This window comes from Drosophila yakuba, chromosome 3L, assembly GCF_016746365.2.
Source record: "Drosophila yakuba strain Tai18E2 chromosome 3L, Prin_Dyak_Tai18E2_2.1, whole genome shotgun sequence".
Lineage (NCBI taxonomy): Eukaryota > Metazoa > Arthropoda > Insecta > Diptera > Drosophilidae > Drosophila > Drosophila yakuba.
The window spans coordinates 903,266-926,661 of NC_052529.2; the positions used below are offsets into that span (position 1 = coordinate 903,266).

The 23,396-nt window shown below is 46.1% G+C and overlaps 2 protein-coding genes across 3 annotated transcripts; one reads left to right on the forward strand and one right to left on the reverse strand.

Moving 5' to 3' along the window:
• Positions 1–48: 48 nt before the first annotated feature.
• LOC6532294 (chromatin modification-related protein eaf-1) lies at positions 49–21,768 on the forward strand. 2 transcript variants are annotated; one of them, XM_015193784.3, is made up of 10 exons: positions 49–380; positions 1,462–2,017; positions 2,124–3,017; positions 3,086–3,335; positions 16,382–18,257; positions 18,617–18,872; positions 18,933–19,016; positions 19,075–19,242; positions 19,673–19,901; positions 19,960–21,768. In XM_015193784.3, the coding sequence occupies exons 2-10, from the start codon at positions 1,574–1,576 to the stop codon at positions 20,298–20,300; spliced, it is 4,542 nt and encodes a 1,513-aa protein (XP_015049270.1). In that variant the 5' UTR covers positions 49–380; positions 1,462–1,573; the 3' UTR covers positions 20,301–21,768. The 2 variants fall into 2 exon arrangements, with proteins under 2 accessions (XP_015049270.1, XP_002093054.1); XM_002093018.4 differs by lacking the exon at positions 49–380 and adding an exon at positions 1,099–1,173.
• Positions 5,310–10,105, reverse strand: LOC6532295 (monocarboxylate transporter 12). The gene has a single exon (XM_002093019.3). It carries the CDS (start codon positions 9,036–9,038, stop codon positions 6,588–6,590), a length of 2,451 nt encoding a protein of 816 aa, XP_002093055.1. The 5' UTR covers positions 9,039–10,105; the 3' UTR covers positions 5,310–6,587.
• Positions 21,769–23,396: the final 1,628 nt, after the last annotated feature.

The following is a 23,396-nucleotide window of genomic DNA, read 5'->3' on the forward strand; positions in this document are numbered from 1 at the left end:
ATAGCACACGCCGCCGATTATCGCACTGTCATCGATGTGCGACAACCCTGGCAGCAGGAAGGTTTTTCGGCCGAAAAATAAAGAACAATAAAACGTTTGTGGCCCGCAGCAAAAAAGGGATCGCCGAGTGCCGTGTTAACCGGTGACCTCTCGCCCGTGCCCCGTGACCTGTGACCCCGCGCAACGGCGAGCTTCAGTGTTAATTTGTGGCAGCAAAAGCAGCAGAATTTGGAGCAGCAGCGTGTAAAAAGTTGCGGAATTATCGTGGCACCGCGGAGAAAGAGAGAGAGCAGGAGAGAGCGAGCAGAAGAGAGAGATTGCCGCACGCATAAAATATGATCAAATTGCAAAATTGATCTCAATTGGCCACTCAACAAAAGGTACGTTCGATACACCCGCCTCACCGCCCCTGAACTTAGACCGAAAATACCAGCAAACACCCGGCAAACTCCATTTACATAAACCTTGGAGCGCTAAGTCTCGCAGTAAAACTGGCAAGTTCTAGGGATTTATGGACTTTTCGCTTCCAGCAAACGTTATTTTCCAATTTCTTTCATTTGCCCTGCCTCTCCGTGTGTGCATGTGTGCGTGTGTGTGAGTGCGTGCGTGCTGGTGTGTGTGTTGTGTTCGGCAGAGATGAGTAATTTTTGTACTGCCCAAGAACAGCAAGAAATGCCTGTTAAATGCTTAGAAGTGCTACGCAGTTGCTAAGATGAACGGCCGGTTTCTGTGCCCAAGCCATTTCACTTTCCAATGCCAACTTTTCAGCCAGAAAAACACATTAAAAAAGCCCTTTGAACCTGTTACATTCGTGACCGATATTTACGTGAGCCGGCGAATCGTTGCAATTACTCATCTCTAGCGGGCGGCGTGTGGCACCACAAAATTGTCCAGAAAATGGGAACTTTAATGGCCTGCAGTTAGTTTTGTTTGATAAACATGGTTATTTAATGCGCCTACTTTTTCGATAATACCCCTTTACGCCCTATTGGGATATTACGTCTCCCTCGCTTTGTTTATTTGATTTTCCTATTACACCGACAGCTGTGCAGCGTTGCCAGATCGCTTTTCTGGCTGCGGCACGCGGAGTGGCGTGAATTGAAAATCGCATTTAATTAGAATTTAACCTGTGTCGCGAAAAATATAATGAAATTGTGCGCTTTACCTTCATACGTTAGTGTTATAATTAAGGATTCTCCATTGATCTGTTATATCTAAGCTTAAACTTTGCATTTTGTAAAATCACCCATAGTGATCAACAGTTGGTCTCGTCAATAGAAATTGTTTTGAATTCTTACCCTCATGCCCTCATAATTTGTATTAATATATTTAACTAGGCGGCACTAATAGCTGGATTATTCTCTCGGATCCGTGCTTAATGAATATTGATTGCCCAGTCTTATATAATTATCTTTCTGAATGTAATACTAATCACTTCGTATGCGCTTTCTTCCCGCACAGCAAAAACCAATTTCAATGTTTGGCGCCTGCTGCGACTCTTGAGATTCGTCTACATCCGCAAGTACATCCAATCGGGATCTGAGCCAAGTCTCTCACTTTTGGCTTCAAAGCCATGGCGTCCACGTCGACGTCGGCTTCCACGACGGCGGGTTCCTCCGGCGCGGCAGGCGGAGGAGCAGCCACGCCCATCTCCACGCCCTCGACGCCCCAGCCGTCTGGCGTGAGCAGCGGACCCAGCAATAATGTGAACAACAATAACAACAACCTGGTCTCACCCTCCGGGAACAACAATTTGATGACCCCCGTCCAGGCATTCACTCCGACCGGACAGCCAGTGTACAATCCACCCGTCTACATGTCCGCTCACGGTGGACACCCCCACGCCGGAGCCCACTACCCGGCAATGATCCCCGCTCCGATGCCCAGCAACCACGTATACGTGAACAACGTCACTGCCAATGTGAACCTGCATGGCTGGCCGCACGGGGTTCCGGCTTATATGCCGCCTGGAGGTCAGCATCACTACATTGGACACGGCGACATGCCCCAGGAGCAGGTGGGTGCAGCAGAACAGGATCGATATGCCTTTGTTCTATCATTTTGCTAATCACTAAGCTTGTATCATCAACACTACTGACCTCCTAACTTGTTATTCCATCCAGGGCAACACGGTGATGCCGCACCTGCAGCCTGTGCCCATCAGTTTGGCGCCCCAGGGCGGCTCTCCGAATCCCCATGTTCCTAGAATGGGTGGTGGACGCACGCGAGAACGCGGTCGTCCCCGTGGAGGCGGACCGCGACGCAATGACTACCATGGGCCACGTCATCTCCAGCAGCAGCAGCAGCAACTGATCACCCTTCCGCCGCAGCAGCAAATGCCACCGCCGGACGGAGCCAATCCCGGGCTGCAACTTCAGCCGGATCAGATGGGTCAGCAGTTGGCGCCGCCGGAGGCGCATATGCAGCATCTACAGCAGTACTACGCCGCTGCGCCGCCTACCTACGCCTACGGGCCGTATCCCTCTCCCTACTTCACACCGCAGCACGCCAATCTGCAGCCTCCCCCCAATGCCACTGCTGCCCAGCAGGCCACCGGTACGCCGCTCTTCATCTCGGGACCGGTTATGTATAATCCTGCGTGGTTCAATCACGGTGGGTACATCTACCCCATGATGCATCCGGCCGAGTACCAGTATGTGCCCGAAGACGCTGGCCAGCCGGGAGTGGATGAACGTGGCGCTCAGCCGGACGGCGGAATGACCCCGATCTGGCACCAGGGCCCCATGTACGCAGAGGACTTCGAAGTGCTTCAGCAGCAGCAGCAACAGGTGGCTGTACATCCCAATGGAGGTGCCGTCAGTGTGGCCGATGAGCTCAACCACAACAGCTCATCCCTGCCCTCCTCGGAGACGTCGAGCATGCTCAGTCCGAACTACCCCATCTACGATCCGCAGATGCACGAGATGCAGCACCAAATGGGCGTGATGCAGATCTACGACGATGGTCAGATGGCCGCTCTGCAGCCCATCCATCCAGGCGCGGGTCCGCTGCCACAGGTAAGTGGGCCTGGAATAAGGCGAAGCTGCAGACAATCGCAATATTAAATCTTTCTTGTCGTTGGCAGTACGAAGATGAGCTCGCCGAGTGCGGAGCTCCGCCACCAGGCGCTATTCCTGTGGCCTGGACTGCTGCCATGCCCCTGCCACCGGATGGAGTCCAGCCTGCACTGCTGCCGCCGCCGCATCACATTTTGCAGCAAACATCGCCCATGCTAATCGAACAACCAGCCCAGTTGGTTCAGGCCCAACCTCCGCAGCCACCAACACCCACACCGCAACAGCAACAGCAGCAACAGCCACATCAGGAGCAAGCGGGTGAGTGCTAGTGCTTAATATTGATTAGTGATTCATTTGGGAATTGGAATTCATAATGCGAGCTGAGTTGCACTTTGTCTAATTTCCGATTTTCCATTGCGAACGTTCGTAATCTTGTTTCATCCGATGTTGGTTGATAGCGAATAATTAATCATTGAATGAAAACTAAGACCTTCCACAGCAGTTGAAAAATGTATATTGTACACTGGCTGAGTCATAGCTATTTGAATTATCTCCTCGTTGTGGGTCAATGACTTTTCCCACTCCTCACTGTTCTCATTGCTACTTTAGTAACTTATTGTTATGTGTTTTTGTTGTCAACTAATTCTTAATTGTTACCGATTCAGAAGTATGCTGTGTTTTCCTCTCTTCTTCTGGGTACATAAGCCCACAATTCACAATAGCACCACATATAATCAGAATTATAGAATAAGTCTGCATTTATCTTGTTATTGTTTTGAAGCAAGCTCAGCGATTAAAGCAGCGAGAGCATTTTGTGGACTTTTAACCCGACTTTTGCACAGAGTATCTGCGGTTCGTGTTACTGTGCGCCTACTTAATGGCATTTTCTATGTTGTATTTGGAATTCGTGTTCCTATGCAGTTTTCGCTTGCTTTGCCGCTTCCACGCTTCCATTTACTATATTCTCTCCACTTGGCTCACCCTCTTCGGAGGTGTCAAATGACATATACGATGTGAGCACATTTTGCCACAGTTTCTGGGCCTTAATTATTCGGACTGCTTGTTGCCAGGCCTTCCATTGTTTACGGCTGCTCTTTTGCTTTGGGCTTGGTATTTATCTACCAACAGGTGCTGAACTTGTTGACCACACACTCGTCCACTGAATCACCCAGCAACCCACTCTCTAATCAGCAGCACAAGTCGCTTCCGTCCAGTTCTTTGTTATTATTTTGTTTGCCTGCTTGTTGTGTTGTGTGCATTGTTCACGCTTATCAATCGAATGGGCGGCTGATTCCGAGTGAAAATGCCGGGTGGACGCCTCCCACCAGTCGCCACTCGTATTCTAATCGTAATTGAGTGGTTCGGGTGCCCATGCAGGGGATTCATCTAAGCCTGTTGACACGGCGTCTTCCATTTGCCTGGTGTCAAGCCTAATTGCTGAACAAAGAGCCAAGTGGACGGAGGAGATGTTGGGTAATTTATTCGGTTGGACTTGGGTTCCAATTCAGTTGAAGAATTGTTCAAAACTTGATCGATATGTTAATAATTGCTATCTTGAACTGAAGTGGAAACAGAGTCGCAAGGATTACTTAATTTATTATCAACACAGCAGATTGCGAGATTTTGATTGATTTATGGTTATTTTAGCGATGGTTATTGGTTATTTTTTATTACCTCTCGTGTTTGAATGCACATGAGAATCTCCCACGAAGTGGAGAAGGTCTTGCCAACTGATTGGGTTCCAGTTGTGTCCATAGCCGTATCTGTATCTACGTTAGTTCAACGAGCTTCGTCTAGTCGAGAGGTTTTACTTTACGGCTGTTTTCGAAGCACTTGTCGCTGCAGACGGCTTTCGTATGGCGATATCGCCAAGTGTTTGTCCACTGACTAGAATGATAAACACTATAGCATTCCCAATATTCCCCTGCAGCCATAACTCTCCGTGGCAAATTGATTAGGCTAATCATTTGGGGCGAGGGTTTTACGAGTAAGCTCGTCGTGATCTGATTTTCCGCAACATCGAAGGGGGTTTCACATTTAACATTCCCTGATAAACGCCTTAGTTTGAGTCCAAGGCGAACTTTTGATCGATGGCTTTTAGAGCGGTGAGATTATAATTGTGCTAAAGCTTTCACGAGTTACCACTTGATACAAGTGCTTACACCTGCTCACATAGAGCGCAGTCCATGGAGTCCGTGTTTGTTGTGCTCCGAGAAGCACAATCCACAATCCACATCCCCCAGATACCCAGATACGCAGATACCCATATTCAGAGATACAAAAACGCTTTGGTTTCGTCGGTTTTTAAAATGTATGGCAATATCTTTTATTACTATTCTTCTGGCTGCTTTTCTCATTCCTTCAACACTTATTGTTCTAAATGTTACATTGATGTGTTTGCCACTCGCTCACCGCTTGTTTGTTGCCCCGTTCTTATGCGTAAAACAGATTTAGAATATTGTTTGTGGTACATATTATACTGTTAGTTGGTTTAATTGGTTTTAGCCGCGTGAACAATTTCGTTTGTATAGAACTGCACTTGCCGTATTGCTTATGGTTCGTAGCTACTAGGCTATATGTTTTATGTTTGGATAGTTAAAAACAACGGTCACACACAAGCCTTAAAAATCATCATTTACCCTTGGTTTTTTCTGTTGCTGGACTTTAGTTTACTGGTAGTAGTTAGTAACTTACAAAAATGAGCCGTAAATTTGTATTTGAGTTAGCCACCTAAACGATTAGTGTAAAATTGAAAACAATTTTAGTTCTTATTTCCGGTTTCTTTGTGTTCTCGCCTTTGAGTTTTGCCGTGTAGCGCTCTTCCTTAAAAAATATACAATTCATTATTTCCCGAAATAGTTGCTGCTGCTGGCGCTTAATCGCTTAAGTTAATCGGGCCACCTCTACACTTAGCTACACTTTAGTTTACACACATGCTATATATCGCTATATCGCTATTTCGCTACGGTATGACACATTTATAACGCCTGGCCAACAACTATTAGAAGTACACAATAATCTTTAATAGTAATCATAATGGTAATTATAGTAATCGTAGGGTTTAACAAACAAATAATAATAATAGAATTTACTTTACAATATTTTGTGGTTGCTGTATAACAGTTGCAATCTACCAGCGATCGGTATCAGTTTTCGATCGGTAATTTATGAGCGTAGTATAACTTTATATATATAGCCGAAGGTTTCTCTATATCTTATCGCAAGCTAAGCTGAGTTCTCCCGTTGGAAAAGTGGAAAAGTGCATTTTCCGCACGACATCCTCCTCCGCTGTTGCTGTAGGCTTAAAGGTATATATATATATGCATATATATATACATATATATGTGTTGTGGGACCGGCTATATATATCCATCCGTCTTCTCCACTTTGTATATAGGTGTGCTCGATCTCTGATCTCTGATCTCCTCCTCCTTGTTCTTCTCCTTCTCCTCTGCTGTATAAGTAAATAGAAAAATATCTCACCGGATCCTCTTGAGCTCCGCACTGCCACTTTCCCCTGTAAATTCAATCCTCTCTCTCGTTTCCAACCGATCGAATCGCTTCTTAGCCTTAGAGCTTCGATTCGCTTGTTTTCGGGGGGAACTGCGGATGTCCTTCTTCCTGCTGCGGACTCGCCAGTGTCTTGATGATCTTGGGCACTATGGTGATGGGCTGATCCTCGTCGTCCTCGGCATCCTCGCCCTGCTCCTCGTCGATGGGCGTGAGCGTTTCCACATGCACGGGCGTCTCCTCGGACGGACTGCATCTCTTTAGGCAGGGCGCCAGGAAACTGGTTATCGTGGAGATGCCGAACAGGGCACCGGCCATGTAAAAAGGCAGGTCGTAGGTGTGCGTCATGTCGTAGATGGCACCCGCCAAGGGCGTTCCGATCAAGGCGGCAAATCCTCTGAACAGGATCAGCAGTCCGAAGGCATTTGTTAGCTTGTCCAGGCCGAGCAGGTCGACCAGGATAATTGACGTCAGCGAGATGTAACCCGAGATGGCCAGTCCGAAGAATATGGACATGGTTATGTAGGCCGCGTAGCTGTAGCACAATGGGGTCAAAGTCACGGCTATGGTGGACACCAGGAGGCAGCAGTTGTTGAGCAGCAGCGAGTTCACTTGCGGCAGGTCCGCCACCCATCCGCAGAAGACACGGCCCACGGTGTTGGTGATGCCAATGATGGACAGCAGCATGGCGGCATCGTTCTTGGCTATGTTGTGCTCCTTGGCCGCATCGACCAGGTAGACGAAGGGCACGTACAGACCGGCCATGCCGAAAATATTCGAGACTCCGATCAGCATGAAGACGGGATCCTTCAGCAGGCTCACATCCAGCATGGTGTTGACCACGGACTTCACGGAATCGGGAATGCCCAGGCAGGGGCACAGGTCATACTCCTCGCGATGCTTCTCGGCCTCGGCCAAGGGATCCAGTTTGGCCACGCTCTGCATGCTCTTCTCGTACTTGGTCAGCGACAGCACCGAGTTCCTGTAGTTGGCGAGCGACTTCTGGGATTGATATTGCGGCAGGTTCGTCACGGATCCCGAGTAGAAGATATCCTTGCGGGACATGGGTCGCACCATCCTGCCGCTGCTGCCAGTTTGACTGCCGCCCTGCCTTTGGGACAGCGACAACTTGGAGGAGGCGAAATCACCGCCACCTCCTGCCTCCAAATCTCCGCGAGAAGAGGCCCTGATGGCGGCCAGCGAGGGCTGGAAGCGCTCCGAGGCGGAGGTTTTCCTCACCCGCGTGTTGAATGCCGGCACGGATCCGTTTTTGGGCAGACTCTGATGATCTCCGGCCAGGAAGGCGGGCTGCGAAGCATTTCGCGTCATGGCATCCTGCGAGTGGTAGGGACTGTTCTCCGACTCTGAGTTCCTGTGGGGACGACGGCCGACGGCCCCTGCGGCGGATCGAGCGGATAACTGGCCATTGCTGTCGCCATTTGGTGGAGATTGTGCGCCGTTCTGTCGATGAACATCCACCACTTTGGACTCCGTGATGGTGGGCAGGGTGGAGACGGGATGCAGACCTCCGCCGCCTGCCTGCTGGGCCAGCAGCTCCAGATTCAGGCTGGAATGCACGCCGGGATCCGCATTGAGCGGCATCTTCAACTTGCGCTCGATGGTTCCATCGGGTAGCTGCACCATGAAGTGGGAGCCCGCAAAGGAGCCCCTTTCCAGCTGCAGCTGCTTCTCCTCGTACATCCGCTGCATCAAGGGCTTCTGCTTCTTCTTTTTCGGGTAGGTCAGGGGCCGCATCATGGCTCCGAAGATGGCGCAGTTGAGGATCAGGCCAGCGAAGATGAGCAGGGCGTTCTTCCAGCCGTACTCCTCCAGCAGATAGGTGGCCAGCGGGGCAAAGGCGAAGGTGCCAAAGCCAGAGCCGCAGACCGCGATTCCGGTGGCCAGACTCCGCTTGGTTTCGAAGTAGTAGCCCACGGCCACAACAGCCGGCAGATAGATCATGCCGAACCCGAATCCTCCCATGAAGCCGTAGGTGGCCATCAGCATGCTCACGTTGGTACTGAAGGTACTCAGGACGAAGGCTATGCAGGCGATTATGCTGCCGGCTATGCAGACAGCTCGACAGCCGTACTTGTTGGCCAGGGCGGAAACGATGGGTCCGGCGCTGAGGTAGACTCCGGACAGGAGACTGCCCACCCAGGCCACCGTGCCCTTGCCCTCGTGGAAGTAGGCCACGAACTCCTCCAGGAAGATGCCGAACGTGTAGGCGATGCCGTCCACGATCATGTTGCACATGAAGCTAGCGAAGCAGATGACCCAGCCGTATCCTCCGTCCGGCGGAGGCGGCAGTTCGCCGTAGACGCTCTCCTCGTCGTCGTCATCCTCGTCGTTGTCCTGGTTGTCCTCGTCCTCCGGACTCTGTTCCGCCGTCAGCCTGGCCGCCTCCTCGCAGGCCAGCTCACTGTCCGTCCGCTCGAATCTCCGCAGCCTGGCGGACGAGGCGGAGTTGCCGCCCACGATGCCGGGATTTGAACTGTTTGTATCCACCATGGTGGTGGGGATGTGGAAGCGGAAGGGTTAGGGCTCCTGGGCACACACGCGGTTTTGGTGAAGTTGAAAGTGTGGACTAGAAAGTGCGAAGTGCGAAGGGTGCAGAAGGAGGAGGAGAAGGAACGTCCGCTTGGCGTCGCTGCCCGCGTGCGAATGCCAAATGCGAAGGAGAGAGCCCCAGTTTATCTCTTCACTCTCGCTCTTTGCAAGCTCGCTCGCTCGCTTTTTGTTGCTCTCCCACTGCAGTTGTGTTTCGTTTGTGTGTGTGTGTGTGTGTCAATTGTTATTGAGTTTTTGTTTTCGTTTAGTTTGATAAATTTATAAATTCACTAGCGATAAAAGGCGTGGGCTGCCTGCCTGTATTTAAGCAAATATTAGACGACGACTGCCTTTTAGCCTGGTTCATGAATATTTCACCTCCAGTAGTTGGGCTGTTTGACTTTGTTTTGTGCTGGTTTCTGTTTAACCGTTACTGTTTTCCTTGCGGTTCTTTTGTGCCTTATTTTCGCCTATTTCCGCTTTGTTTGTGTATTTTTAACTTGCACTTGCAGCTGCAGCTGAGGTCACTAGAAAATGTTTGTTTTCCTTAAATTTGCCCGATTTTCGCTGGTTTTTCGCTTTGATTTTTTTTTGACTTTGATTTTGCGTTTCTGTGATTTCCTCAGCTTTTTTTTGGGGGTGCTGTACGTACGTACGTGTGTGCGTCGTAATTTGCGAATGCAATTGTATAATTTTCCGATTTTCAGCTTTGAAATTCGATTGGAGAGCGTGGCAGAGTGTCAGCGAGGGGAGGGGTGGTAAGGTAGAAAGGAGAAGGAAGAAGAGCGGAGTGTGATCGATAAAAAGCGCACACCACACACACACTCACTCGGCGGCACACACGCACACTACTCGATAACTTTTAGCTGCAGTTGCATTTTGGCGACATTTTCATTTGCTTTTTGCGAATCTGGCGAAAAATAACAATCTCCGATTCCGATTTTGAATTCACCGAGTATTGTTCTGAACTGCTGCGCCGTCCGCTGCGAAATGAAAATGAAAATTCCTCGTAACGGCAGCAAAAAGCGACTGACTGTTATACGATATACAAAGACAAATTCTAAGTTTCTGTAAAAACACTCGCCCGCTCTCCTTGCGCTCTCTCGCCCGTTTTGTTGCATTTGAAGTTCAAGCTCACAGAGCGCAAGCTCCACTCGCGCTCTCTCGCCCCCCAAAAAACAGCTGATTGAAACAAAAACAAATCGCAGCGAGAGCGGCAGCAAGAGAGACAGACAGAGAGAGAGAGAGAGGCGAGCCAAGACAAACAACCCCTCTTTGTTTGCCCAAGGGTTGTCTTTTTGTCTTTCTCCCTTCTTTTTTTTACGTCTTTGCTTTTCTTTGATTTTGATTTGAATAGGTAAAGCCTGAAAAACCGGTAACCGCCTTTCGCCACATGGCCACAGCAATTGTTAGAACTGTTATACTGCACAACGTTCCTATGACAAAGAGCGCCGAAACTGTTGCTCTTTACTGCCGATTTAGGTTAAAGGTTAACTTTTACTTTCCAGAAGCTACGCTCATTTTTACAGGACATCTTGCTGGGCAATTGAACTTTCTTAAAGACACTTTTGTGTTTCTTTTACAGAAGATACTCCCACAGGCAAATTACTTTTGAAGTATAGATATTTGTATTTAATAATAATTAGTAATAACAGTACAACTTACAGTTTGTTTCATTTAGTGGAGTTCTACTGTCACTCCAAGTGCGTGTTTGGGCGAAAGTGTTACTTTTGTCTGCCGCCTTTTAGGCGCCGACCATTGTATAATCCGCGCATTATCTTTACAGTTGGCTCACCTAAATAATAAAATGCATTCGACACGCAGCTGATAAGAAGGCCTTTTGAGATATTTCTAGTTATTTTGTTTATCAACTTTTTCGACTGTTGCCAGGTCGTAAAATCGTAAAAATGTGCTTTTTCGTCTTCTGGTTTATAACAGTTTTTTTCGGCTTGGTTAGCACTTTTTCGTCGTAGTTGTTGCGGTGCGGTTAGGCGTCGCAAGAGATTTCATTCGTTCTCTTTGGCTCTCTCTTACCTTTGTGGGGATGTGTGCCGTTCTTCTTCTTCTACTTGGGTGGTTGGTCAATGTCATTCATAAAAATTCCATGTCAAACACACGCTCACATTGAAGGAAAACGAAACCCCTCCGATATTGTGGGTCAACGCCAGAGGGCGCCACTTTGGCTCTTCCCACGATTCCTTCTTGTGTTATTTGTGTTCCGAATCGCTAACTCGATTTGCTGCTCTGTTATTAACGCATTACGTGGGAACACAAATGGCCAACGCCTCCAATCTTGGCCAACAATCTCTGTGTGTGCTGCCTGCAAATCACACTTAACCTAACTGAAACTGAAATGTAATCCGAAATAGCGGTAATCGCAGCAAAACTGTTATACCGCAATGTGTGCGGTTAGATTTCCTCCTATTAAAGTTGCATGTGCCGCAAAATGCAATGTACTCGTGTCCTTTTAAAAACTGGACACCCGATATCCAAAGTTTCAGGGGTCTGAATGAGTTGGGTGGATTGGTGGCCGTTTGCACCAGGTGTCTTTGTGAATTAGCTGCCCCATTTAAAGCAGAATTCTGTGCCAAAAAATCAGATGCAAGCGAGAGAAATGTGGGTGCAATAGGGCAATGCACTGGGAAAAACTAGTTAAAGTAATACGAAATACGAAAATTTAAGATTATACTAAGTTCAAACTGTAAACATCACTTGAGTAAAAGTGACAAGTTTGATAAAAGAGACATTCTTCTTTCCATTTTACGAGCGCAAATTGTTTTTCCCACTGTCACAGATGTTCACTTTGTGTAATGAATAGACTATCCTTGAACTATTCATCTTTTGCCGAGCGAACAGAGCTTTGCAGAGACAAGAACACAAAAAGATTTCTCCAGCTGGCCAAGAGCTTTCCTCGGTTCTTTATTTCCTCGTTGCCAAAAGGTTGAATGAACCAGTGATGACTCTTCAATTATTGCCACCCCACACCCCACCTTCCACGCAGCACCCCATTAAGAGTACCCCTTCATGTCCACCACCACCCCCTTTCTTCCTAGTTCCCGTGCCAGTTCTTTGTTAATGAAAATGAAAATTGCGCATACGCCGTGTTGTGCAGTCAATGCTTTTCTCGCTTTGTTTTGCTGCTAAGCGTTTTCTTTTTTTTACGCTGACAACGCTTTCCTTGCCACTGCCATTGCCCCGATTCAGATACAGATACAGATACACGGCGACAGATACGAAAATACAGCTTGTAGAATATTGTGTTTTCAATATGACGCAGTTTGTTGCTTCGACTGTTTTACCTTGCTGTTTTTTGTGCCCGTTCAACTTGTTGCGTTGCTTGGTATGCAACGCCCGTTTTGCCGATGAGCCTGGCCTCAGTATCTGTCAGATACATTGCCTATCTGGCAGCTACAGTCGAACTTGGGCCATAATCAATCCGACTTGTGGACAAGCATTCGCTTAGGGAGACTTTGATATGCCGAACTCGCAATGCCAAGACATGTCTTTGTTTCAGTTAAGTCAGGATGCTTCACTTCATCTCGTTGTCTTTTACCCAGAGCTCTACTGTATGTACGGGTTACTCTCCTTCTTAATCTGCTACTCGCATTTATATGTTAATGTGGGCGTGTGTGGGCGGTGGGCGGTGGGTACAGGATACATTTCAGCGGGTGTCCTTGTGTTCCACGGCTGTCAGTTCACCTCAACTTCTGTGGCTCGTCGTCGCACCATCGATGCCTATCAGTTGATGCTTTAAAGCCACATCGAAATAAACCGTCAACAGCTTGTAAATAACTTGGCGATAAGGTGGCGGCACCACGACTAACCCCTTTGCTCTATCCGCACCAAAAACTTTATAGTTTGTTTGTTTTTTGTTTTTCTTCTGCGGCGAAGGTCGCGTGGCTCATGGAATTATGCAATTTTCGTTCGCATTCAATTTCACTTATTGTTCTAAGCACTAAGGCAGCCGCCTGTCTGTCTTCTTCGCTTCGGCTATTACTTATTGTAGATTGACACAAATGAATTCAATTGAGTTGCCTGCAACAATTCGTTTTTGGCCCTGTTGCCAAGCGATGGAAACTGTGCTCATTCTTCAGAGTATTCTATAGTGCTCCGTGTCCGTCATGATATGGACCATCATCCAACGCTTTAGATTACTTATCAATTTCAATGGGGCAGCGGCAGTTAAAGTGCTGGAAACACGCTTCATTATGGGAATGCATGCGGGTCAGTTGAATCCATATTGAGGGCGTGCGAATGTGTGCGACTCACGTTACGCATACGACGCGTGGGCTGGAAAATGGAAAAGTATCCTTTTCTCTCTTTTGTATGCGTTTTCCTTAAAGTAAAAATAGATAAATTACATGTTTTTGATGGCGAAATTGGTGTATGGTGTATACATTTTATAAGAAATAAATAAATTTGTAAAGGCACATTCTTTATTGCATATAAATGCATGAATATTGAAAAAACGCAGCGTTTGTATAATTCAAGCACAAGAAAGAAACTTTCTTGCTATCTATATGTGCCATAATTGCATACACTGCAGTATTCTTTATACTGGTTTCTTTGTTCTCCAAAATATACTTTAGCCGCCACGCACTTTGATTTGTTTTCATTTTTGTTTGTGACTCAGGCAACTGATTAAAGGAACTAATCAACAGAATGAATAACTTCTTATGGGGATAGAATTGCATTGTGTTCTTGTTTCTTTTGTGTACTCAACTATTGCATTGTACGCCCCAGATTATTTTGTATCATATTTGAAGATGGGAAAGCTTTGAAATTTCGATTTCGTTTCATATTAAGTGCGGGCAATATAATATTTTAATGACTTTATATTTATATTTCGATAATTGGTTTGTGGTGCGACTTTGCTGTATCTGAAAATATGTTTTTGTTGCCGATTCCCTCAATTAAAAGGCGTCCACGTCGTGTTTACAATTGGTTACTCTCGGATCGAATCGAAGCTCAATGAGCATAAATTACTCATAGAGCGGGTCTCGGCCACCGGTTCCTCCGATTTCTGTTGCTAGCTAATAAAAAATTGAATAAAATCGCGCGTTCAATAACAGCAACAATTGTGGATTGTGAAAAAAGGGGGAGGCTTTCTGGAATGCCAGTGACTTAACCGAGTTTGACCCATTTTCATTGGATGTTTATGTTCGATGTGCGTTTGGGGGGAACGAAATCGGATTTCATTTCTCCAAAAATATATTTACCCACATACATAATATCCATATATTTGTGGCCTTATCAAGTGCAATTTGAGAATGGAAAACAAATTCATTTGAACTAATGAAGCTTGGCGGGCACAAACTGTTATACGCGCCCAGATGAAACCGAAAGCGGATGGGTATTTCAGTATTCTAATGGATTGACATTCCGGCGAGCACCGACCCCCGACCCCGTTGATTTTTCATTTATCACATGGAACATGGAACATGGCATAACAAATGGAAATTGAGTACAGTCCCGCCGCCTGCCTTAGTATTATATTGTATATGGTTCGTGCCTGACAATTTCCCTGTTTGCTTTTGTTGCAGTCAAACAACCCATTGCAATTTACCTGTGCACTCAGCTCTGTAATTATCCATCCAACCTTGTGACAGTGCGGATCGCCGCTCTCTCTCGCACTATCCCCACTCAGTGCGTCCCTCTCTATTGCATCGTTATGGCAACACGTTCCAAAGCGACACGCTTGTTATTGCACCCAAGCCGACACCCTGGCACAGATTTCCCCCCACCTCCCCCTTTAACTATTTTGAATGCATTAATCTCCACACATTTCCATACAATATTTGCACTCGATTTGCTCGATTTCACCTATATTTATATTTACTGGACAACACCGCGCGCACACTTAGTTCTCGGCTTGTTGCTCGCTAATTGAAATTAATTAGCGCACTCGAAATTCTCATTGTCATATGATGCCACCCCCTCACGGGGGGTGGAAATAATTCCAATAATAAATGGGCGCCTAACACCGGCTGCCAATGGCCAAAACTCTGAATTGAAGAGCACTTGGTTAGTGCTCAATCGCTAATTCCCATTTTAGCAAGTTCGAAATGGCCAACAGGCAGATATAAATAATAATGATAGCAGCTCAAGTACAGGTTGCCCTGGGAAAGTTGTCTTTGAAGTTAAGATCCAATCGAGGCTTAAATTTCTAGTGCTTGGAAAAGTTCATGCGGGATTTTGAGTCGAGAAAAGAGCGGTCAAGGTATGTAAGCTAATCGCAGTAGTAAACAGAACATTGTACAATTTATCAAACATTTTCATATTTCCTCATAGTTTTTTATAAGGGGAGCGATTGATTGCTGCTAAAAGATTACATCGAATTTATTTATATATTGAGATATATCAATGATAAGCTCTTGATATCTGTAGTTTACATTTCCCGACTCGAATATTTTCCCATCCGCTTCGTGTAAACTAGGGAGCGATCTGTTTGAACTGCTTTTGGAATGGGATGGGATGGGAGATCACATGGATGTTGACTGCCATCCGCCAGTGTTGACTTAACCTTTTTCCGGCTCCGCTGTGTAAAAGGCTCTTATCGAGTCGGCTGGCCATGGCGTTTCTCCGTTTATCTGGTGGCCCATATCAGGGTCGAGTGCGAAGTTCAAACACCTAGCAACAGGCCAATACGCCAGTGATTTAATAACAATTTGGTCCGCCGAATGGCCGTAAATGGGGTCTACTCGCCGACACTCTCCACTGTTTTTTCCCTACTTGAGTTTGACATGGATTAGTTATGTTTTCTATTTGCACTGATAGCTGCAATCGATGGCCCGGCCCGCTTATCAGTATCAGAACAAATAAAGCAGAAAGGCGGGCATGAGAACAACAATGCCTGGCGGCAGTTATTGGACCATCCATATATGTGGATGAAACCATAAAAACCCCGTGGAGCCGGAAAAGGGAAAGATATATATTTGGATCTGCGCTGGGTGCACAAATATGCAGACAGATTAGCAGGCTTATCCGTATTTGCTGTGGATATTGTTTGTTACATTTGCCAGTTCCTCACATAACAACAATCAATTTGGGGTTTAATTAAGCATTAATTGTTTATGGCTTCCCCAAATTCCCTTACAAATTAGACAGCCAAACATTCCGTCAGTGATCGTTGAAGTTCTAAGCATTTGGCTTCAATTGGCATCAATTATGTTGATTTGGTAAATTTGTTTGTATGCGGCAATTGAATTTCTTCTCACATTTCAATAGCGGGTGCTGGGAAATTGCCATTTAAGGTCAATGTAAAAGCTTTTATTGATTGTAATCAACTTTCTTGCTCTTTGCAGTTGACAAGAGTTTGACAAAGAACAACAACGAGGTGGTGGCCTTGGATGAAAAGTTGGCCAACGAGAAGCAGCAGCAAATCGAGTTAGAGTTCCGCCAGCAGCAACAGGAGCAACTGCAGCAGCAGCAACAGCAACAGCATCATCATCAGCAACCACAACAGCAGCAGGCAGAAGAGCAGCAGCAGCAAACCGAAAAACCGCCAACAAAAGTGCCAAACCTGGTGGTAGCAACAGTGGCACCGCAGCTGCAACAGCCACCACCGCAGCAGCAGCATCAGTCAGCTTCGCAGCAACATCAGCAGCAGCAAACATCACCGGTGGTGGTGCCGCCACAGCAACAGCAGCAGCAGCAACAACCTGCGCAGCAGACTAGCTACCATGATCAGCATCATTTGCCGCAGCAGCAGCAAACGCAGCAACCGCAGCAACAGCGCAAGCCTTCGCAGCAATACAATCAATCGCAGCAGCAACAGGTGCGTCGCAAGTACTCCTCAGAGTACAACCACCATCATCATCAGCACGGCAGCAGCGACACAGGCATCCAAACCACCAAGACCATGTCCTGGACCAACTCCGCCCAGCACAAAAAGTCCACACAGTCGGTTTCGGTCACCGCTTCTCCCAACAATGTAAACAATGGACCGGCAGTGGGTGCTGCAAGTGGTCCGGCGGGCAAAACCAACTACAGCCACACCACAAAGACGTTCACCAACCAGCAGCATTACCAGCAGCAACACTACCACACCCAGAACACATACAACAACAACAGCAACAGCGGCGGAAGCAGCAGCAACAGCAGCGCGAGCAGCAGCAACAACCAGCCTCAGGTGCGCAACTATGGCACCATGAAGGTGCCCTCCTCGCCGGTGGCAAGCACAGCGCCAACGCTGGAGCGCAAGAACAGCCAACAGACAGCGGCGACACCCGCAGCAGCAGCAGCTGCAGCACCCGTGGCAATCGCAACAGCAACTACCTCAACGGCCAGCATCACGGCTAACCCGAATCAATTTCAACCGGAGTCTGGCAACAGTGGTGCCTCGCCAGCTGTAGCTGCCCCGCAGCAACAGCAGCCTGCGGCACAGCAGCATGCAGCACAAGCAGCAGCAGCCCCAAGCAAATCGTACAGCAGCTATGCCTCCAAAAAGCATCAGAGCTACGAGCCCGTGGTCCTGAGCTCCGTGGTGGCCACCAGCTCGTCAGCCAGCTCGTCGCAGCCGCAGCTGAATCTTGCCCCACCTGCGCCGCCAGCCTCGCAGAGCAGCAGCGACAGTTCGCAGCTGTCGTGGGCCAGTCTGTTTGCCAGCAACAAGCCCGTGGCCAAGGTGGCACCATACGAGGCCAGCAAAATTGCCCAGCAGCAGCAGCAGCCATCCCATCCCGTGCTCCAATTGGCTCCTCCGCAGCCAGCTCAAGTGGCAGCTGCCGCTCCAGTTGCTCAGCTGGCGTCGCCTCCTCAAAATGTGCCTCTGCCCACGGCTCACCAGCAATCACAGTTGCCAGCACCTGTGCCCGCGCCCACGGCTCCGCTGGTCACACCAGGAACACTCTCCTATTCGGCTGCATCCGCTCAGGCCGTTCCTGCTCCCAGCCCCGCCTCGGCATCCGTCAAACCACTGAAGGCGGAACCCCCGCGTCCGGTGCAGCAGCAACTGGATGAGTGGACCAACAAGTACGCCGAGTACCTGACGCGCCACAAGACCAATTTGGCGGCGATCAGCCTGCGTCCGCGAGGACTGACCAACAGGTCGAACTACTGCTACATAAACTCGATTCTGCAGGCTCTGCTCGGCTGCTCGCCGTTCTACAACCTGCTGCGCTCCATTCCCAAGCAGGCGGCTGTCCTGAGCGAGGTCAAAACGCCCACTGTGAACGCCATGTAAGTTTATAGAACGAACCCCAGAATTGAACGTATATTTAGCTCAATCAAATCATTCGAAGCCATGCCACAGGCAAGTCAACAGACACTTCGGCACCAATTGCCAGCCGGCGTCTGTGTTACGCTTGTGGCAGATGAAATGCCACCGGCCCCGTCTACGTTCTTTGGTTGCCTCCGTTTTGGCGGTAGCTGCTGAGCGTTGGGGCTGGTGCACGTGCTCCGCTTTTGGGCAGGGGATCTCACTTTTAATGGGTTCCTTCGCCAAGTGCGGCACAAACACTGATATTATTCTATTTTCTGTTATCTCTAAGTACGCTGCCGTTTACGTTTTATAACGTTCTGTTTTTTATGGCCAACAGGATGTCTTTTATGACCAACTTTTCATCGCTGCCCAGCGGTCTCCGCCTGCGTCTGAACAACCTCAACAAGGGAGCCCAAAGCAAGGGCAAGGACGAGTTTGTGGGCTCCGATTTGCAGTGCGACATGGCCTTCGAACCCACTGAGATCTACAAGCTGTGGAACGACAGCCGCGAGGAGCACGTGGAGGGTCGTCAGGAGGACGCCGAAGAATTCTTGGGCTATGTTCTTAACAAGCTGAACGACGAGATGCTGGAGGTGTGTACTTGCAAATATTGCGGTTGAATATTTCTCATTGTTTTGTTTGGTGTGTTGCAGGTGATTAAGCTGATTGATAAGCCCACACCCCAGCAAAATGGTCAGGAACCCGCGGAACCAGAGGATGGCGGCGATGTTTGGCAGGCAAGTTAATTGCTTTATTATGATGTCATTTCAGTTAATTGAATGTTTTCCTCCCCAGATGATTTGCAACAATCGTAACAAAGGCAGTGTGACCCGCCAGACCGACTTTGGACGCACTCCCGTAAGCGATATTTTCCGGGGAGAACTGCGCTCCCGGCTGCAGCGTGAAGGAGAACACTCCACGGATGTGATTCAGCCTTTCTTTACGCTTCAACTGAACATCGAAGTAGGCTTTTAATTTTAATACCCTTTTACCCTTAATAACTTGGATATAGAATTTATTTCTTAAGATCCCTAAAACTTACAAGTCTTCCTGTTTGTATGTTTTATGGCTTCGTCAATGCTTTTCGGTATTAAAACATTTAATCACCACAGACAAGTCAACAGACACTTCGGCACCATTTCCCAGCCGGCGTCTGTGTTACGTTCGTGGAAGATGAAACGCTCAGCCTCGTTTGCGTTGGGTGGTTGTCTCCGTTCTGGCGACGGCCACCAGACGTTGAGGTTGATGCACGTGCTCCGCTTTCTAATAGAGATAATCAAATGTAATATGGTTTTTCTTTAATAGTGGACACAAACATTTAATACATTATAATACATAGAATATCTTGCTCATATCAGCTTTTTAAATTCGTATGTGTTATATCTGCTTACAGAAAGCTGCATCTGTAAAGGAGGCACTAGAGATTCTAGTGGGTCGCGATCAGCTGGAGGGAGTCACAGGCAGCAAAACCAAACAGGAGGTGGTGGCCTGGCAGCAGATGACGCTGGAGAAGCTGCCCGTCGTCCTGATATTGCATTTAAAGTACTTCGACTATCGCTCTGATGGGTGCACAAAGATTTTGAAGAAGGTGGAGTTCCCCGTGGAACTAAAGATCGATGCCAGTATGTTGCAATGCAATCGCCAGTACCGTCACGATGTTTATTTATCATTTCATTTCAGAAATCCTCGGCTCAAAGAAGACCTCGCAGAAGCAGCGCGCCTATCGTCTGTTTGCGGTCGTCTACCACGACGGCAAGGAGGCTTCGAAGGGCCACTACATCACGGACGTGTTCCACACGGGCTACAGCAGCTGGCTGCGCTACGACGACAGCTCGGTGAAGCCGGTCAGCGAGAAGCACGTTCTCCAGCCGCACACGCCTCGTGTGCCCTACCTGCTGTACTACCGCCGCTCAGACACCTTGCCACCGCAGCAGCAGCAAAGCCAGCAGCAGAATGGCGGAGGATCGGGTGGGGTTGTGGGCAGCAGCTCCTCGTCATCGAATGCCGGGGATAACAAGTGAAGAGGAACGACAACGGGGCGTTGTAAAAATACATCAGAACTTTAAGTGCTAGCGATATACTACATATATTTTTGTGTCAGTGCGTGTGAGCGAGAATGCGAGTTTGGTTTTATATGCATATACATATACAAATTAACAAATTAACAATTAGATATATTCGCGCGGTATATATTTAAGCCCAAAGTCCAAAGCGCATGACCGTGTGTTAGAGTACGATTGTGTGAGAAAGAAAATTAGCTCTAAGCTAGACTAGAATTAAGTTAGAGTAGAGAAATAGGCAGCAAAAGAAACTCGTTGGAACGAAAACTTTGTACAAAGAGAAACGAAAGAACTCTGTAAACTAAACAGCGAGTAAATTAACATATAACTTAGTGCTAAATTTACAAAATCCTTCAGCGTAGCGAAGCCCCCATATATCTGTGGCACAAAAGCTCTCCCAGATGTTAGAAGTAGTGGATGTTAGAAACGCCCTTACGGTCCCTTGAAATTTTGGCGATATGTTATGACAAACGCTTTGAGCTGTACATATACACAAATAATCATATATTGTAGTTGATCAGTTTCGCGGCATGCACCATGCATTTAAACAAACCAACCCAGCAACAATATATATATCGAATGCTTTGAATATGCTTTAAAGAAAAATATACATTTAGAACCAGGGTGTTTTCCACACAAAGAGTAAATACAGGCAGTGGTGGTCAGAGCAATGGCCGCAAGCATCTCAGCATCTGCAAGCCAAATTGGATTACTTTGGTTATGGTCTCGAAGACCGAATCAAATAGTTTCTTCCTTTACTAACAATTTTTGCTCAGGTAGATGGAAGTTTGAACATGAAAGTAACGAGCTGAACACATTATCTTCACGGCCACTTACTAGACCACTACTGCACATTGCATTGCATATAGGCAGCAAAATAAGTTAACAACGCGTTCATTTTGTAATTTATTTTATATGTTGTTTAGTTTTATACGTAATCAGTAATCAGTTAGGCAAGCAGATTCATATATACATATACGGAACTTGTTATTCATAGTTAGAGAAACTTTTTTGGGGATTGTCCCCGGCTTAGATGCGATGTGTTTGCCTTCATGATATTCGAGTTCTTAACTTTCTTTCCTCAGACCTAGAGCATTTAGTTTGTACATCATGTTAGAGAAATGTGTTGGGATTGTAACGAAAGATTTAAAAGGAATTAATAATTATTTGTAATCGGGTACGAACTAAAGCTAATCAACCATACTAGTTAATAGATGTCTTACAAACGTATACACCCATATATATTTTCTTAAGCTATATAATCTAAACGCGTATATATTATTTATAGATATCGTGCCAATGTTAAAACATCTAAAAATTTTCAAAAACCAAAAAAAAAGTTAATTCGAGTAAGAAGACATTATAACTTGTCAAAGCTTGTCAGTGGCTAAACAAAAAGGGAATAATACAATTAATTAACGAATAATAACTCCTTATCATTTGTTTGATGACTACAATTTTCAAACACCGTAAAAGCAAAATGATTTTTAAATGGTCATTTATAAATATTCAAAGATTACTGAAGTGCGTGCTGATTCGTTCTTAAATGAATTGTTATTCTGCAATGCACCTAAGAATCCGGTCTTTATTGGTGAGGGAGTAAGCTGAAGTCTTCAAATAATCTTGGGGTAATCGTATAATAGTGGAATGCATTGGCATATTTCGCATATATTATGAATAGGACTCAAAAGCGAAACCATAAATATAAATCTACATATATATTTTGATGTTATACATATATGAACTAATTTTAAGCGAAATTATAGGATTTTTATAGAAACTTGTACGCGTCTGCGTTTCGCTAGTTACAAATAGGTTCCTAAAACTATACGCAAAAACAAAAAAAGGATGATACAACCACAAAACGGAAAGAAATGTAAAAGCAAAGGAATATTGAAAAACAATAATATTATTACTGATACATGTAGTTTAAAGCCAAGCTAAAACCATAAACAGTAACATGTAACTGGAAACAAACAAACAATACATATAAATTTATAAATCCAATTTATACAAAAATCACGCAAAGCAAAGAAAAATGAAATGATTGAATGAAGTTGAATTACCATTTATATATATTTTTGCAAGCGAAATTAAAATGTCAAACATAAACGAATGAAACACGTAGCATAGAACTAAAGCCGTAAAATTGTAAAGTTTTCGCTTATATAAAAATATTTTTTTTTGTCATTGTTATGTAATTTATGGAATACTCCAAAAATGATTGTATTTTTTTTAATTACCTACCAGCACTTATTGTTATGTCCAAACTGAAAAGTGTGTTTTAAAGCCGTTGTGGAAATGGAATCGATATCTGAATTTATATCATATTTAACCAAGTATCCTTTTATTTTTTTGTAAGTCTCCAACTGCCTGATGGTCTTGAAACGCACCGTTCTGTGTCCTATTTTTCGCTTTTATAACCAAAATACGATTTTCTTTGTATCTTTTGATAATTTTTGTAATATTCTTTTGTCCCCGATTTATGTATGTTTTAGTTTTAAGTAGTTTCTAAGGCTGTGTAACTAACTAACATAAGTAATAATCCATTTGGCGTATGGCCAGGCACGGAGAGGGATCTTTGCCCCGATTGTTGTAATTAAGTTTGCCGGACAATTTTTGTTTATTTCGCAACCTTTTCCTACTTTTTGCGGCCTCTGGCCAGAGGCTCCTCCGATAAACAGAAATTGGCAAGTGCACTTACTAAACGTATAACGAGGATTAGCATGTAATCGGGGAGGAAATCGGATTAATCGAGCTGCTCTAAGTACGCTTAGCCAGCTGACAAACTAATATTACAAGTTTTGTAAACGAAAAAGATAATTGTATGGAAGGCGATGGCCAAACAGCAAAGAATAACAAGACACTAGATGTTTAACAATGCGAAATGATTAACAAACACAATCTGAAGTGAAATAATTAGTCCACATTTAGTCTAAAGAAACCATGCTAAAGTAAATCTACAAACTAAAACGAATTCAGTTAAACTAAGTAAACTTAACAAGCGGATATGTACCATGGAAAGCTAAATCATAAACAATCGAAATGAAATGAAAC

Excerpts from the sequence above, each read along its gene's own strand:
- LOC6532295 (XM_002093019.3), bottom strand. The coding sequence starts at position 9,038 with ATGGTGGATACAAACAGTTCAAATCCCGGCATCGTGGGCGGCAACTCC.
- LOC6532294 (XM_015193784.3), top strand. The coding sequence starts at position 1,574 with ATGGCGTCCACGTCGACGTCGGCTTCCACGACGGCGGGTTCCTCCGGC. Across the intron at positions 3,018-3,085 it reads GCGCGGGTCCGCTGCCACAG|TACGAAGATGAGCTCGCCGA; the intron begins GTAAGTGGGCCT and ends TGTCGTTGGCAG. Across the intron at positions 19,017-19,074 it reads ATGGCGGCGATGTTTGGCAG|ATGATTTGCAACAATCGTAA; the intron begins GCAAGTTAATTG and ends TTTCCTCCCCAG.